Source organism: Cyrtonyx montezumae, unplaced genomic scaffold, assembly GCF_038088225.1.
Source record: "Cyrtonyx montezumae isolate F1298 unplaced genomic scaffold, pur_monq_1.0 scaffold_7, whole genome shotgun sequence".
NCBI classification, from domain to species: Eukaryota; Metazoa; Chordata; class Aves; order Galliformes; family Odontophoridae; genus Cyrtonyx; species Cyrtonyx montezumae.
The window spans coordinates 20,382,195-20,399,318 of record NW_027072078.1 but is presented as its reverse complement, the minus strand read 5'-3'; the positions used below and the strand labels follow the sequence as shown (position 1 = coordinate 20,399,318).

Genomic DNA, 17,124 nt, shown 5'->3' with positions numbered 1-17,124 from the left:
GCCTCACTAATTTTCCCTTTTTCTAAAGCATTAAGCAAATCATGCTTCTCCTGTCCTATAAAGCCCTTCACAGCCTGACTGTATCCCAGCACTCCTCTCTCACTGATTAAGCTAAGGTTAACTCTGTCTTCTAATCCTTTTGTGATGCCGATTTCCATTTCATACTTTCTATCTGTCCTTTACTGGATGAGGCAGGAAATGTGACGGCTGAGGATAAGGAAAAGGCTGAGGCTCTCAATGCCTTATTTACATCAATCTTTAAAGGTCAGAGAAGTTATCCTTGGGATATCCTACCCCCTGAACTGGAAGTCTTAGATGGGGAGAAGAATAAATCGCCTGTGATTCAGCTGGAAACTGTTAGAGACCTGCTACTCCACCTGGACTGGCACAAGTCTATGGGGCTGGGTAGGCTCCACCTGAGGGTGCTGAGGGAGCTGGTGGAGCTGATAGCCAAGCCACTTTCCATCATCTATCAGTGTTCCTGGTCAACCAGAGCGGTCCCAGAGGACTGTTGGTTTGCCTTTGTGACTCCAATCTACAAGAAGCAAAGAGGTTCTGGGGAGCTATAGGCCTGTCAGGCTGATCTCGGTGCCAGGAAAGGTTATGGAGCAGATAATCTTGAGGGAGATCACATGGCAAGTGTAGGATAACTGGAGCCTATGAGCAGTGCCCAGATGTACAAAGAGGACATAGAAAACAACAAACTATGATATGGAAAAGGACTAGATATATTATGCAAAAGTAAATAATATTCTAATTTGAACTTGTCATCTTCAAATTTTGAATGGCCTCCTGCTCCTTTCTAAGAGACATTAAAGGGTACGTAGTGATTAGCATACATCTACTTAAAACAGTTTTACTAAATGTGTCTCCTTTCTCTTCCTCTCTCCCCAAAATAAGAAGTCTTTACCAGTTCCAAGAAATCCCAATATGATAGAGAATAAAATAAATAAAGTAATTTTTAGGGCTCTAAATTCATTGCATCATCACAGATTGTTTAGAATGGATTATGATAACTTAGTAATGTAGGTTTCACATGCTGTTGTCCTTCAAGATTTACTTACCTTCATAGACCCAATCTGGTATTCCATTAAATATTTCATTTTCTTTTCCGTCACTAGTTATTTTAATTGGTGCCTCTCTTGGACTTTGTTTCAAATAGATATTATTTTGGTAAACATACACCTAAAGGTAAGAAAATATTTCTTATGAGTACATGCATCAAAAAGAGAGGTTGTGAGAATTTTTACAGTCAATGAATACAAAACAAGAAATATTTGTTTTAATAACTCTGTATTAAAACCCTTGCAAATCCTGCAAGAACAGGTACTTCTGTTTATGCTATAGGACAAATTCTACTTTCAACTATGACTCTCCAATAAAACAGTACTCTCCAATATAAAAAATATATATATATTTTCCATTTGAATTTTTCTTTCTTGTGAGTTTTCTGAAATTAGTATGATGCTTAAGTGTATTTTCTTGCATGAATATTCCAAGAATAACTAATATTTTTAAACTTCTTACTATATTCAATAGGTTCATAAGAATTAGCAAGAAATAAAAAAAATCAAATATTAAGTAGATAATAAAAAAAAGATTTTTTATAATACACAGAATCTGGCAGATGTTTTCTGAAATAAAAATTGGAGACTACATTTTAACATAGGCTTTTTAAATCTTTATATTAAACTCATATGTCATATGGTGTCAAAGGAAAAATTGTTTTTTAGGCCCTGAAAACGTTATTTAGTCCTATATACAATTACTTGGCTTATGCTTGATACTGGACTGGCTAGCTAAGTGAAACATATAATACAGTTAAGAATGCAGATTCTTACATTGAAAAACAGTCAAGTTAAAATTTGACAAGATAAAAGGTTTTTTTTTTTTTTTAATCATTCTCGTTAATAAGCAAAGTTGGGACAAACAGGCTTGTCAAAAATATGGCCTAATGAAACAATAACCAAAGGCAAATAAAAGTCTTCTAGCCTTGTTATCTTTACTGACCAATTTGTGTCCAACGGGTGACCAGGATATATACTGAATTTTATGTGGAAGCTGATTTTCTGTTACAAAACCACTAAAAAAAGGAAAGAGGTTGAAATGGCTTTATGTTGATAGTACAAATGTATTATTATACTGTACATTCATATAATACTCTTGAAGGGATACATATATATATTTTTTGTAAACAAAGCAAAATTAATGCAGGCAGTGAGGCATGCAACAATGTAATTGTGTGTACTAGTGCTGGAAAAGGCTTGCAGCTCAAGCCTTTGAAAATATACTCAGCATTCTAAGAAGGCAGTCTTACCTCTTTCTAAAAACTGCACAAGCATCTGCAAGCATTTCCTCTATCTGCTATTTGCATTATAGTCTCAGCAAGCCTCAACAAGCAAGGAGACAACTCTGATCACGTTGTATTTCCCAGGATATAAGATGCGGAAGCAAGTTTAACAGCAGCAGTTAGAACATCTGTTAAGGACCACACAGCCACATGCAGTACCTCTCTACTTACTTCAGCTAGTAGTAATTCTGTCACCTTGTGCCAAGAGTTTACCAAGAACGTAGCTTAGTGCAGTCCCTGCTCAGAACTAAGAAGCTTTTAGTCATTCTGTGTCTTCTGGAATAAAAAGGTGTCTGGGAAGGCAGACAGCCTCCTTCAGATTTCAATGAAAAGCAAAAGAGGAATGGTTTGGGGAAGATCTTGAGAAAGAGACCAAATGCCATGGGAGGAACTGTAAGCTTTTTGGGAAACCAAGATGGACTGTTAATCTCACATGTCCTTCAGTGATCTTATATTAGGAAAGCTAAAGATGAAATTATTCAGAAAATACTGAATTAGAAGAAGAAAGGGAAGAACACATCAGGTGAGAGACTGAAATGGACCAAAGCAGCCAAAAAAGGTGGAAGAAAATAATGCAATGAAGAAAACAGAAGGTGAGAATTTTGAGCAAAGTTTCAAGGCATGATGTATAAAGCAGTCTACATATTTGGGTAAGTAGATGAAAGGACTGTCAGATTTTCTCAGAGGAAAGCAATCTTTTGATTTTTCAGAAATAATAGATAACAATAACCAAGCAAACAAATGACAGTTTCAAGTAAAAGCCAAGCAGCGGATAGTCACATAGCTATAGAATTTTTCAATGAAATGCTTGCAAGCACATCTTTAAAGAGTATCACCATACCCCTTTGTAAAAAATACTAGGTCTTACCCATATATGAGATCATAAATGTGGTATGATGCAGTATAAGAGTATCTCCACAGCTGTAAAAATTAAGCAAACAAGAAAAAAATATTATTAAATTGGGAAAAAAAAGATAATTTAAGTAAAAACCGTCAGATGGATTTCACAGCCCTCCACTTTACTCATGAAAAGACTGAGAAAAATTATGCATAGTAACCACAAATACTGAATGAAACCAAACATTTAATCAAGCAATATATAAAATAAATACCTTCGAATAATTGCTCTCCAGAGCTATGAAGTATTTGTCTGATGACATCACATAATTTGAAGCATTAACCTGTTTCTGAAAGATTAGATATTAGAATTGAGTAAACATTATAAGGGACTGATTAGTCAAATTTTAACCTGCAAATAAGCAGGTTCTAAAGAGATACTTGAAACACAACTGCATTTTGCTGTCTTTTCATTAGTTGAAAAGATACGTACCATTGTGCTGTTGGTCATGATGGTAGTTTGGTAGTTCATGTCAACATTGAAAAGAACAACATCATCTTCTGGAGTCTGATGAAGATATTCACTATCTTAAAAACAAACAAAAAACAACAACAACAAGAGAAATGGGCTGTTACGTTGGAAAGAAGATACCATAGAGCAGATCTGTTCACGAAAGTATTAACTACTCTTGTCAGTGAATAGATTTTGAGCAAGTATCCTTATGCATCTACAAACACAGAGAAAAAAAATTGTCTTCTAATGATCTCAAGGTACAGAGATATAACAGTCAAAAGGTTTCTTAATTATGTTCTCAAGATCATATGCTGCACGCAGAATCAGCTAGTTAGCTTCACTATTAAATGCCAGACTTTATTTTCAATAACACGTGATTGAGAATACCAGGGACAGATCCATAATATGCCAGTATCACAACATAAAACCTATAATGAAAATGTTCAATATTCTTGCTTATAAATTCACCAGAATATTCTAATTTTTTACAGACTGTAGACATAACATCACTGCCATGTAACTGTCAGCACAAAAATGACTCTGCCCTTACTCACATATAATGATCCTACATAATGAAGGTGAGTGACCTCCAATGAGAACTGAATTTAATCCAATCTGTGCTCAAGACATGAACCACAGTTTGATAGAATATGAAGATCAGAATTTTAGTTAGACATCATCATTTTCCTTGCTATAAATAGAGATAAGGAATTGCATACTTGATGTAGCTTAAGAGAGAAAGACTTTAACCATTTAAAAGCAGCCTGAAACATTGTATAAGGTTTTCATTAGGGGGGAAACTAGATCACTCTTGTAAATTAGAAAGCACTTACGTGATTTGAGTAAAATCATTTGTAGTGATCTCAGGTCCCCTTATAAAGAGTTATTCAATTTCAGCTCCCTGCTTCAGAAGAAAAGTAGGCATATGGAATGCTGTAGGCATGACTATCTATGGAATCTATGGCATGACTTTTGTGTGAGTTTTGTGACTGTTAAGAGGAAAGATAAGTCTAAGTGAGGAAGTTATAAAGAGGGAATATGAATATCAGGTTTAGGTGATATGCTGCCTACATACTACAGACATTCATACAGAATTCTAACAAATGGTGACCTAATTTTTAAATCACGTAAGTCATGTCTACATACTTCAAATTGCTAACTGTGAAACTAAAACTGCTGCTAGCAACGTCCTGGAGGGCTTCAGTTCAGTTCTAAAATTGTGGGTTTAAACTAACTTGATAAGACTCCATGTGAACAGGAATTTTGTTTCTTGCTTCTACTGATAAAATGGTAACTGCTTGAGGCAATGCACAGATATGAGTGGTAGTACTGCAAGTACTAGAATATAATCCAATCTAGCTTAAACCTTCTGGTGCTGCTGCAGTTCAGTGATAACAAGTAGTATTTTGGACACACATTTACACATATATCAGCAGCAATTAACTTCATGTCTTTATCTCCTGTGTTAAGGAACTTGCTTAGAAACTCATCCTTACTTCCTATGCATTGCCTTGGAACTCAAGATTTTAGCAGTGTTTGTATTTCCGTAAATAAGAGATAAGAACAGGTTGGCTTATTGCAGAACTTAGTACTACTGAAAACAAAAACAGGGCCTGTAAGAGAGGCTACCTCAATTATAATTAATAGTAAGTGAAGAAATGCTGTGACAAACACAATAAAAAGGGAGATTCCTTGAAATATGACTGACACATTTCTTTACCATGCTGCATTAAGTATGACAGTAAAAGAAATAAGGCAACATAAGCCTCTGTAAAATGACAGTTTAGGTTCAGCTTAAACATTTATGTTGCAACCTCAAATACTAGGAATTTCTAGAATTACTGACAGAAGAGTCATTTAATCTTGAGTTTTTACCGGTAAATTGTTCAATTTTATAGTTAGCATTTATTTGGAATAAAGCGAGAAGTATATTTCTTATGCATCCAAAAAAAAACATATTAAAAATGATTATGTACCTCACAGAAAAAAAATTACCTACCTGACACCCAGTATGGAAAATATGTTTTATATTGAAAATTTCCATTCAAGTAATCGTCCAGTGTAAGAGGTCTAGGGCCATCAGCTGTGGTGACAACTTAGAATAAGACAAAAAGCTTCTGTTAAAACAATGCTGTTAAGTGAAATTTAAAGGAATAATAAATCATTATTTAGTTAAATGTTTCCTCTTATCTTTAAGGGTTGCTCTGAAAGTAATATCTCCTATTGCTCCAGGGGAGGTTTAGGTTGGATGTAAGGAAAAACACCTTCACAGAAAGGATTGTTAAGCACTGGAATAGGCTCCTCAGGGAGGTGCTTGAGTCACCATCCCTGCAATCTGTTTGGATGTGGTGACCAGGGACATGATTTAGTGGTGGGTTGTTAGAGTTAGGGCAATATGGTTAGGTTGTGGTTGGATTTGATGATCTTGAAGGTCTTTTCCAACCTGAGCAATTCTATGATTCTACTTTATTATGTTGGCGCCAGATGTGAATGTTGGTGGGATGGCAGAAGAGATTGAATATTCACACCAATATTCAATTATATGTTGTTGATGTGCAACAGATGGTTATAGGGGCAGTCTGCCACAATGGTGTCTCACATGGAAGCGCGGGTGAAGCAAAGGGGTAGAATTGAATTCCTTCATACAGAAGAAATGGCACCCACTTACATTCACTGACACTCACTGAACGCTTATGGAGACATAGTGGATGTGCACACAGTGAGGTGGTGGGTGATGCGTTTCATTAGTGGTGACAGCAACAGCGGTTCATTTCTGCTGGTGCAGATTTTTACAAGTGCGGTATGCACACCCTGGTTCACCACTGTGGAAAATGCACAGCTGACAGTGGTGACTATATTGGAAGATAGTGTTTTGTAGCTCTGTCAGATAGTGTTGTTGTGCTCTTTTTTATCTGTAGATGCCATGGAAATAAATAGGAGGCATTACTTTTTTACCGACTGTTGTGGTTTAACCCAGCACGAAGCTCAGCACCACAGAATAATTTCTCACTCTTCTCAGTGAGATGAAGGAGAGAATAAAAAAAGTTAAGTAGGACTCATATGTTGAGAGAAAGCTATTCACCAAGATAGATCAAAGGAAAATTGTCATGACTATATATATTACATATATATATATAAATGTATCTCATATGTGACGCACAAGGAATTGCTCATCAGCCCCCAGCCAATGTCTAGCTAACAACCTCAAGCAGCAGAAGAGAGTGAGGTGCACGCCCACCTCCTTCAAAACTCCTTTCACATGATGTCATATGGTATGGGATATCCCTTTGGCCCATTTAAGTCAGCTGTCCTAAATCTGCTCCTTCCCAGCTCCCTGGGACCTTTGCAGAGAATGGCCTTGGCTCCACACAGCACTGCTTTGCAGGCAACTATAAGGTGTGCTATCAACATTGTTTTTCTCCCAGAACCAAAACACAACATCATCCCAGGCACTCTGAAGAAAATAATTCCATCCCAGCTGAAACTAAACAGCTGTGTATATTAAGTACCAAAGAATGAGGATAGCATAATCCTGGAACCACGCAGATAGCACAGAAGAGGAAAGTTCTCTGTTACTGCTCTAGTAAGATTCTTCAGCATCTGAAGGACTCACCTTTAGAGGTACAAAATTAGGAACTAGTAGGACTAATTAACTTTACCGAGAAATTTATTTGCTGAGATATATTTACTCATATACCTTAGGACTACAAGGAAAGCCTCTTACATACAAAGGACAAATCAAAGTTGTCTTAAAGCTTAGGTTTCCTGGACCTGTTTGAACTGTTTGAACTTGCGAACAGAGAGAACTATTTTAATAAAGATCTATGTATAATCAGCGAAAATTCAAACATGCACGTGCATAAAAATCTTTACTGCCAAATTTCAAAAAAAGCCTCATCAGCTCATGTTAGAAGATGGATATAAGATTTCCAAAAGGATCATCATCCACACATATTTCTTAGTAGCTGTATGAAATAAATAGACAAGGCTACACAGGTATAATAATGCTGAAAAGTAATAAATGACTGAGTTCAAGCTTCAACTTTTTATTCAGTGCTTTAAAGGAAAATAGGCAATGATTCTCTAGAGAAATCAGGTGCAATGATATTTGATTTCCAGCTAGATCAGACAGCTAGATAAAAATGCAGAAAAACATGCCTTGTTTTGTGCCTTTTCTTTTGACTGTTTCTTTTAAAAATGAAAGCACCTTAAACTAGAGATGGGGTTCCAAACAAAAAGCAAAGCCAATCAGCCCTGAAAAGAAGGAGGTAATGCTCTAATGCTATCTAGCTTGCTAAATGCACAGAAATGAAATAATTAAAAAAAGAAAGAATCAGCATTATAAAAATGTAATCAAATTAAAATGCAAAACAACAACAAGAAGAACTAGCATAAAGTTCACAAAAGATTATTCTAAATGTTTAATCTTCAAAAGACACTGGAAAAGAAAGGCAATTTTAGAACTTGTCAGCTTTCAAGGCTTGATAATTTTACTCCTTTGAAGTTAAGGCAAATTTTGCCACAGTTATCAGAGGTAAGGGAGATGTCATAAGTAGCCTCCTAGATATCTGTCACTTCTCCTGTTTGTTTCTTCAGAGCTCTCAGAACACAGGCAGATAATCAAAATGACTCACTGCCCTCAGGTTTCATATGCTCCATCACTTCCTCATTACATCCTCCCTGTTAGCTAAGATCACACTCTCTTCCCAGAAAATGTTTCTTCATATTTTCTTTGGTACTTTCTAATGATAATTCCTTCTTTCTTCAGATACGTGACAATTACTTACTGTAGAATACACATGTCAGGTTAACTGCTAACACTAGCCTTGTCTGCACTAATGCAGAAGAAAACTGTCATGAGAAATAAAACCAAATGCCAATCCATGAGTAAAAAACCTAGCAGTATAAACTCTGAGGTAGCAACATGTCCAGAAAATATCCCCAAAAGTTCAATAAGAAGTTAATTTTTCCTGTTATTTCCATTGTAGTATGTTACAGAACCGTAATGTGTTAATGACAAGCACAGAAGATGGCAAAACCTATAAAAGTGCACAGAAAACTTCAGAGGATACAAATCCACTTATATTTATACCAAGTGATGACTACTTATTATCAGCTTCCAGTTTAAATTCTCTAAATGAATGTCTATCAGCTAAAGAAACCCATGATAAAAATCTATTTCCATAGCTGTGTGTAAAGGAGACTTAAATTTATAATCCTGTTCGATAGCTTCATCTGGTAAAATTTCCTTGTTCCTTCTCTTGGCTTAATAGGAATTTTTAGAAAAGCAATATCACAAATATCTCATCTGTGCTCCAATTTTTACAGCTCTAATTTAAACCTTTACTCTGCTCACCATCTCACCCTTGCTTACTAAATATTCTGTGATAATTTATTATGACTGTTAATGATTTTCAAAATATGTCCACTCCCATCTGAATTCCTACCCATAGACTACAAAAAAGCAACTTTCATTTGCTTAACTTTAGTTTTGAATGCTTGTTTCTAAGCAACTGAAGATACATTTCACTGCTTTAATTAGGAGCAGCAGCTTTAATTGTTTGCTGTAATTGTTGCAGATTCTTTCTGTAACCAAAGATTAGTTCAACAATAGTACTTGAAATCTCCATTCACAGAATAGATGCCAACAAGAAAAGTACATATTTACAGCAGTATATATACAGTGTTTTGGGTCACTGTCAGTAGGCTTGGTAAGTGTCTGTTGTGCTTCCTTTCTCTGTGAAACACCAGAAATGAAACAAGATAACCAGAGACAAAAAGGAAGACAAACACAGAAATGGTAAATTTTGAAAATGACCAAATTTTAACTTTGCTTTCTTCCCATTATTGCCTCACCATCTTATTTTAACTCTTGGTGGTCCATTTTCTCTTATCTACAAAGTGCCATTCTGTATTTCTCTTGCATATTAAAAAAAAAAAAGAAAAAAAGAAAAAAAGAAAAAACAATTAGAAAATGCAGAATAATATTGTGCGCTGAATTGGTTATTTTGTTTCACAGTATAACTTGCTTTTAATATTCCATGATCATAATTAAATGCATTTTAGCATATCCCATATACACATATAAAACTGGTATTAAAAGCCTGTGAATATCTATTAATCATCACTGTCTTAAAGAAGATACCTTCTGTAGTGTTCAGTTTGTTCTGTGAGAGTTTAAGGGAACACAGAAAGGAGAACTTTTAGCTATATTAAAAACAGATTAACTTCATGCACTATTAAATTCCATGTGCATTATCTGGATCTTCCGTTAACAATTGGATGTGGGTAGACCAACACCCACAGACCTGAAAGCCTTGTTATCTTATTCCATAACATATGAATCCATGTGCATTATGTCTTCTGCCAGATTAAACCACGTGTACACAAAAATCAGACAGTATTGTGGATTCTGTGTTTATTATTTACTTGTATGTATATTAACTTATGTATTTATAATGAATATTTATGTGTATTTTATTTAGCTGTCACTGCTACACAGTAATAATATGACTTGACAAAAGGAAAGTGATTATTGTTTTGAGATGGCCAGCCTGAAGATAGTAGATAGCTTGTAGATAGTAGACAGTTCTCTGCAACACTGAAGAAGGAAGGGCTTGGTCTCAAGCCTAGGTCAAGAGTGTAATAGGAACAGGAACATTGATGAGTCAGGATTCTGGATGTTCATTAAAAATAAAACAAGGAAAGATTAATGCTTCTTATGGTTGTGTTACTGCTTTTCAGGCATGTAGAGGTATTTTATTTCTTGCTAATGCTGCTAAACAGCAGGACCAGTTATACCAGTCTACAAGTGAAAAAAACCTTCCTGAAAAGTTTTGAGTTGGGTTATCATAACAAGGTGAGTCACAAAGCACATTCCTAACTCGGAGAAATGTCAAAAAAAATGTCACCACTTTTGCAGTCACCTGCAATTTTTGGTATTGACATTGCCCATCTTGCTCTTCTCAGACTCACAGAAATTGTGTAATCAGTACAGCTAAGTACTTCCCCCACACTGTCCTCTTCAAGATGGAAAAAGAATCGTTATAACTTTTGAGAGGTTTTCACATTTTGATATAATTCTATGTGTAAAACAAAACAAGATACTGTATTTTTTAAAGTTTAATGAACAAGAAATTACTAGAAATTTAGCAAAGTCAGAACTAAATTATATCTTCCAGTCATCTCAGTATTATAGATGTCATTTTTCTTTCCTGAATTCTTATGCAGAGATTTAGTCTGTCTGTGTCTATATAACACTTAATCTTTCCAGATCATCACATCCTTTCAGTTAAGCAGTAGTCAAGGTGGAATGTACAAACAAATTCCACCTCTGTAGTTACTTCCTGTCTCTCTTTCACTTGCAAGACTTGTAACCACAATATAAATTTATAGTTCTTCCAGACTATTAGGAATCCAGAAAGTTTAGGTCATTTAAACAGATAACTGCTGTATCTGCAATACCACCAGAGAATAAGAAGCCACGATCAGACATGTTTGACATAACTGTATTCTACAGATGTCTGAATTTCTCCTTCAAGAGTATTCTGTAAAGAAGACAAATTCTATTTCATCCCCCCGGATCTAAATGTGAGGTTGAATACAATTAGTTATGAAGTCGCTCTTAAAAGAAACTACAGATGACATTAATTCTTTGTAATGGCTGAAGAAACTCAGACTGAGGCCAGTCAGCTGGTATGTGGTAATTTCAGAAGGGAAAAATACATTCATTTCCTCCTACAGTACTTTCCAGGATCCTTAGCAACTACAGGCTGCTAAACCAATCTTCATGCTCTACCCTCTTTGTCTCCTCACTGCTTTTTAAATTTACATTTCTTCAGAATATTCTGTCTTTCCTTAACATGCAAACTTGGTAAATCTGGTTCAGACCACATTTGTCTAACAACAAAAGCTCAGATTTGACCATATTTAATCTAGCAAAAAAAATTTGGCATCCTATTACATTGTGAAAGTCACCACTAAACCTATGACCCTGAGGTTTGTCAGAGAATAAGTAGTTACATCAGATTTTAATTTTTACTTTTTTTTTAATTCCCTTTTTTCTTTTTCTTTTTTTCCCCCCATTTTTATTTTGATATTCACTAGAACTCTAGATATATGCTATATATATATATAATATATATATATAATTACTATTTTAAATATTCCAGAGGCATTCAATTCACCCACTGCACTGAAAGGGGTACGTAAACACTTCTCTTATTAGATTTCTCATAGAAAAAAATGTCTGTTAAAGAGAGTCCCACTCAGGCTCTAAAAATCAAGCCACACTCACTCCAAGCTCTACTAGTAGACTCAGCAGATCATTCTGTGCATCAGCAGTTACTCACAGCTGGCATAATATTAGAACAAACTATGCACTCCTATTTTATTCAACACTGGCCTTAACTTTCAAATGCAGTTTTAAATATGCTTACAAACAATTCACCACACCCTTCCATCACAGAAATATTTAACTTGCAATAGTCTAGAAATCTGATGTAGTTATTAAAATACAAGTTCACCAAGCTGAAATAAACTATTAACAGATCGTGAGATTCTCATCGCCCCTAACATACATACATGATGTGGGATCCGAGAATTACTTTTGCAACCTTGTCTAAGAACATTGTATGTCATGTACAAAGTTAACTACGGAGCTTTTCACTTCAAAGAGTTTATTGTTTCAACATCTGCTGGCATTTCGTTCATACCTCCAGGACATTTCAGCTGTCAGTACATCCCTGTAAAGTGATAAAGCCATAACAGTACAGGCACGACAGTTCTAGAGATAATCTGACAAACTTTTATGAACCTTAGAAGCCATAGAAGCTAAAAACATTGTGTTTTCTGCTACATTAGATACAAATGCCTTACCTCTGGATGGAAGCAGTACAATACACATAAGTAATAAGGAAAGCAAAACACATACAACCACGCCAAATAGTACTTTTAGCCGGGTCTGCAGGACAGAAACAAACAATAATTACATTTCTAATAATTCCTGAGGTACACTGTTATTGCTGGTACCCAATTAAATTCTCTCATTCCTTTGAACTGCTAAAATCCATCCAAAAAGTAGAAAAAAACCCCACAACGCAACAGAACAAACAAACAAAAAAACCCAAGCAAAAAAAAACAAAAAAAACCCGCAGTACATTTGAGAAGACTTCCCTTTCCTTTTTCTTTAAAGCAAATACTTTCACATCAGAGTCCAGCCTTGTGCAACAACAGCCAGTTTAAAACAACATATGCAAACGTTATCGAAAGCTGAATTCAGCAGCATACAGACCTTCATTTTTCTGCAGTCTTCTAAAAGAACACAAATTCTTTTTTCTTGGAGCTGGTCAGCGGATCTAGGAGAGGAGCTGGAAAAGGCAGTGTCTGTTTTCACAGTTGGAGGCCAAACCTCTGGCAGAAGTTTTTTTTTTTTTTTTTTTTTTTCCCTACATACTTTTGTAAACTGTGCCAAATTTCAAAGTGTTTCTATAAAATTAGAAACAGGCTTTCTGGGAAGTTCTTGAAGCAGAAATGGGCACTGGGCAGCTATAGTGGCAGAGATTATATATTTCTCACCAGTGTGAGCTGTAACCAACATCTGGGTTTTATGACTCAACAGTTATTTGATATCTACTGTTTTTCTCTGAAAAGCATCTACAGTGGATTTTGGCAGTCTTTATATTCTCACGACATATTCGTGACCTTATTTCTACTTTCTACTGAGAAATTAAATGAAAATTCAAGCACGTTGCTATTGTTTATACATAACTCTTTTTTGTTTACTTTCTAAAGCTATAAACGTTAGCATAAAAATTCCAGTCAAGAAGCAAATACAATTTGCTTCAGGTCTTCCACGTACGAAGATAATTACTTTTTTTCTTTCCCCTCAGAAAACAGTAAGCTTCCACGGGCTGCGTAACTGAGCTGGGGCATAACGCTGACGGCCCCGTGCACTTTGGAATAGCGCTCAAGCCACCAAGTGCACTTAATTCATCGAGCTCACTGAAATGAGCCTGCTTGAAAACAGAGAAAACCCTCGAGACCGCAGTGTCGTTACTCAAGAGAGTGCCCAGAAGAGTGGAGAAATGCCTGAAAAGAGAAGCACGCTTTGCTCGTCAGACTGGTTTAGCCCAGATAGTCTCAGCCTCCCCCAACAGCGCTGCTGCGAGGAGAAAAACCTCCCTGCACCGCCTCACAGCGGCTGCGGGCGGATGGGGGGGGCGGAAATAGCTATGGTCGGGCGGCGGCCGCGGCTCAGGGGGAGTAACGGTCGCGGGGGAAGGCGCGCTGCCCCCTGGTGGCCGCTTGCGGCAGCAGCAGCGCACTGGGCGGAGCAGAGGAACGGCCGCTCGGGGAGGCAGCAGCAGATCCCAGCGACCCTCTCCTTTCAGCTCTGCTCGTTGCTTTTTCCAGCACACTCATACCATTGGAAGCTCTTCCAGCCTTAGCAGGCAGCCGGGCCCAGCTCAACTTCCATCTTGTGGCCACAGCAGCAGCAAGGGATAATGGCACCTGCCTAAAAGGCTACGGATTGAAATCGTTCCCTCTGGCTTCCTTGAAAACTGAAAGCGTGGATGAAATAATAGATTTCCTGTTACACCGAGTTGTCTAGCAAAGCATGAAATGATGGTTTTCATAGAGGAAAAAAAATATTAAAAATAAAAAGCCCACTGTACTACCAACCAGAGATATCCAACACCTCCGCCTAACAGAGTGGACAGGGTGGGCTCGAATTTGAATCGTAATTAGTATACGCCCCTGGTGAGGCAGGGGCTGATCTGGGCCCATCTGGTAGTGTTTTGGCAACAGTCATTCAATTAGTCTTGGTGGGCAGTCCGAAAGAAATTCAGTTAAGCCATCTGGAATATTCCCTATTTTCACATAAACTTGTGTTTTCTCAGTTCCCTGCTCTTCCCAGTTCTTGTCACAACACTGAAGTTATGCAAGTTACGCACTTCTGAATAAGATCAGCTCTTGTCACTGAAATCCAAGAATACATTTATTGCCAGGCATCACCTTGTTGACCTTAGCCTTGCAGGAAACATGGCTGAGAAGACCAAAGTATATTGTTCTTGATTCGTTGTATATGAAGGCAAGAACTGAGCTCAGCAAGGGTAGTTTCCTAGCAAAATAACACCAGTTGCTCCAAATTTCCCTAAACAGTGTTGTGACGAAAGAATTTTTCCCCATGAAACTCACACTCATTCTTATTCACAAACTATCCTATTATTAATACCACATGCATTTTCGACAACCCAATTCACAGAAATCCATTTTACCTACCAGCAGTGGTTATTTCTGATGAGCAAAACTTATGTCTGCAATTTTCAATGTCCTCAGGATAGTTTTTACTTCCAAACATGAAGCTTCCTCTAAGGAACAAACATTTAGAGAATGCCTCAAAGGAAATGACTCAAACTCACAAGATCCAAATGACTTTGCTAAGTGGCTGTATGCTGCATATTATGGGTTTCTCTAATTTGGAAGTAAAAAGGCACATGCTTCGGCAAGATTCACAAACATTGCAGCATTAGAAGCAAACCAAAATTTACCTGGCAAAGAATGAACAAGTTTTGTACTATTACTTGTGAGACCTTTTTCTTGAGTGTTTATATCAGCATATGCAAAAAAGTAAACATTAATTCTTTCAATGCTACTATAAAATATTTACATTTTCCAGATGAGGAAATGTAGGCTTTCAGATGTAGGCTGTACATGACATCAGACAGAAAGTAGATAGAATAATGAAAAAAAAACAACTAAAGCTGAAGCGGTTAAGTAGCCAAACATACAGCTAGACAAATCCCTGGTGACTAAGTTTTTCTTCTTTCCACATTTATGAACAAATAAAAGCTGTAAGTAGAAAATGCAATCAGGATTTGTCACACTCCCTGGAGGACTTTGAGTCCATAAAGGCAGAAGCAACTAGCAGATAAAAACATGGCAATTTAGCTTGCTTTTTTACAACTTCACACTTCCTGGATGAGCAATATAGGCACGTTTTATAATCCCATTCAGAGACAATAACTTGAAGTGGAAGACCTTATTCTGCAAGCCAGAAGGATTCATTTGAGGTTCATTATCCATTAAGCTGAAATGAGATTGTGCCCTTCAGCTTTGGTGACAACCTGTTTGAGTCATGCTAGGAACTAGAAGTGTAACAGCAGCACACACATGGACTACAAGAAGAAGTGGCATACTACACTCAATCATAAAAGAACAAAGAAACAAAGTTGCATATGCTCTTCTTGCTTCATGAAAGTATTCAGAATTCAGATCTACTCAGACAGAAGCAACAGTTGTTTTAGCAGGTTTTTACATTTCCTGATATTTGATTTGTTGATATAGTTTTAGCAGGTTTTTACATTTCCTGAAAATACTGAATAAACAACTTCAGATACTTGGAAATTACAGGTATATGTATTATTCACACTCTTAACATCTCACGTCTTTTCTGATTTAAGAGTTTTCTTCAAAGAACTGTAACAGCTCATATAAAAAGAAATTAAGAGGTTATCTGGATGACAATTATTTGCCAAGATAAACAATTCTGATAATTCTTAGTATATTTTATGGCATCTTATTTGTCAGATCAGATAAGATGTATAATGTTAATGTGATCATTAAGTCACAGTGCTCTGTGATCTATCAATCTCCAATATTTTTAAATCTAAGATTCTCAGATCCATGTCTAACATTGAATACACTGAATTAAGTAGATTTGGAAGTCACCAAAACCTTCAGTAGTAATTAAATTACCAATATAAGAAAGAGAACAACATATGAAGGAAATGTTTACTTTTTAAAAATAAAAACTAGTTATGTAACACCTAAGGAAATGGAGAGTGCATATTTGTTCTGTAAGTATTGTTCTGAAGTATTTATATTCCTATGAAGAATGTAGAACAATACAAATATAGGTGTAAGAAGATTCTTATTGCTGAGTTAAGCCATTAGCTTAATTGCAACTTAAAAAATTTACCTTGGGCTACTGAAGTGTTTACATGTCCATTCCAGTAAACACAGCACTGAATTTACAAAAGCTGACTAAAACAGCATCAGAGCTTCTCCTGCTCCACTATCTTACTTGAAAAAGAGAAGAAAAATCTGTCAGTGAGATAATTATGGAGGCACATTTTGGTATTTTTACAGTCAGAATACCACTATTCCTTACATTTCCAGGGTGAAGCTTTAGTCTTATTACTGTTAAAGTAATTACAATGAAATAGACTAAACAGCATCAAGTTGGCAAATGTTATTTGTTACAGTCATTTAATGAAAAAAAAAACACAAAACAATCCATATTTGTTTATGTAGCCAGTTTAGCAATCCTATGAAACTAACACAGAGCAAGTCAGTTGGCATTTTGCTTTGTGGATGTTAAAATAATCAATTTCAAGTAAATTTAAAGGCATGATTTTTT

The 17,124-nt window shown here is 36.2% G+C and overlaps 1 protein-coding gene across 2 annotated transcripts in view; it reads right to left on the bottom strand.

Annotated features, from left to right (window-relative positions):
- FAP (fibroblast activation protein alpha) overlaps positions 1 to 13,123 on the bottom strand; it is a 38,399-nt gene extending 25,276 nt beyond the window's left edge. For both annotated transcript variants that reach the window (XM_065751019.1, XM_065751020.1), the window contains exons 1-8: positions 12,994 to 13,123; positions 12,579 to 12,663; positions 5,701 to 5,796; positions 3,681 to 3,775; positions 3,463 to 3,537; positions 3,219 to 3,271; positions 2,011 to 2,083; positions 1,065 to 1,185 (exon numbers count right to left, since the gene is read on the bottom strand). In XM_065751019.1, the coding sequence (XP_065607091.1) occupies positions 1,065 to 1,185; positions 2,011 to 2,083; positions 3,219 to 3,271; positions 3,463 to 3,537; positions 3,681 to 3,775; positions 5,701 to 5,796; positions 12,579 to 12,663; positions 12,994 to 12,999 (604 nt within the window). In that variant the 5' untranslated portion in view covers positions 13,000 to 13,123. The remainder of the gene's footprint in view (positions 1 to 1,064; positions 1,186 to 2,010; positions 2,084 to 3,218; positions 3,272 to 3,462; positions 3,538 to 3,680; positions 3,776 to 5,700; positions 5,797 to 12,578; positions 12,664 to 12,993) is intronic.
- Positions 13,124 to 17,124: the final 4,001 nt, after the last annotated feature.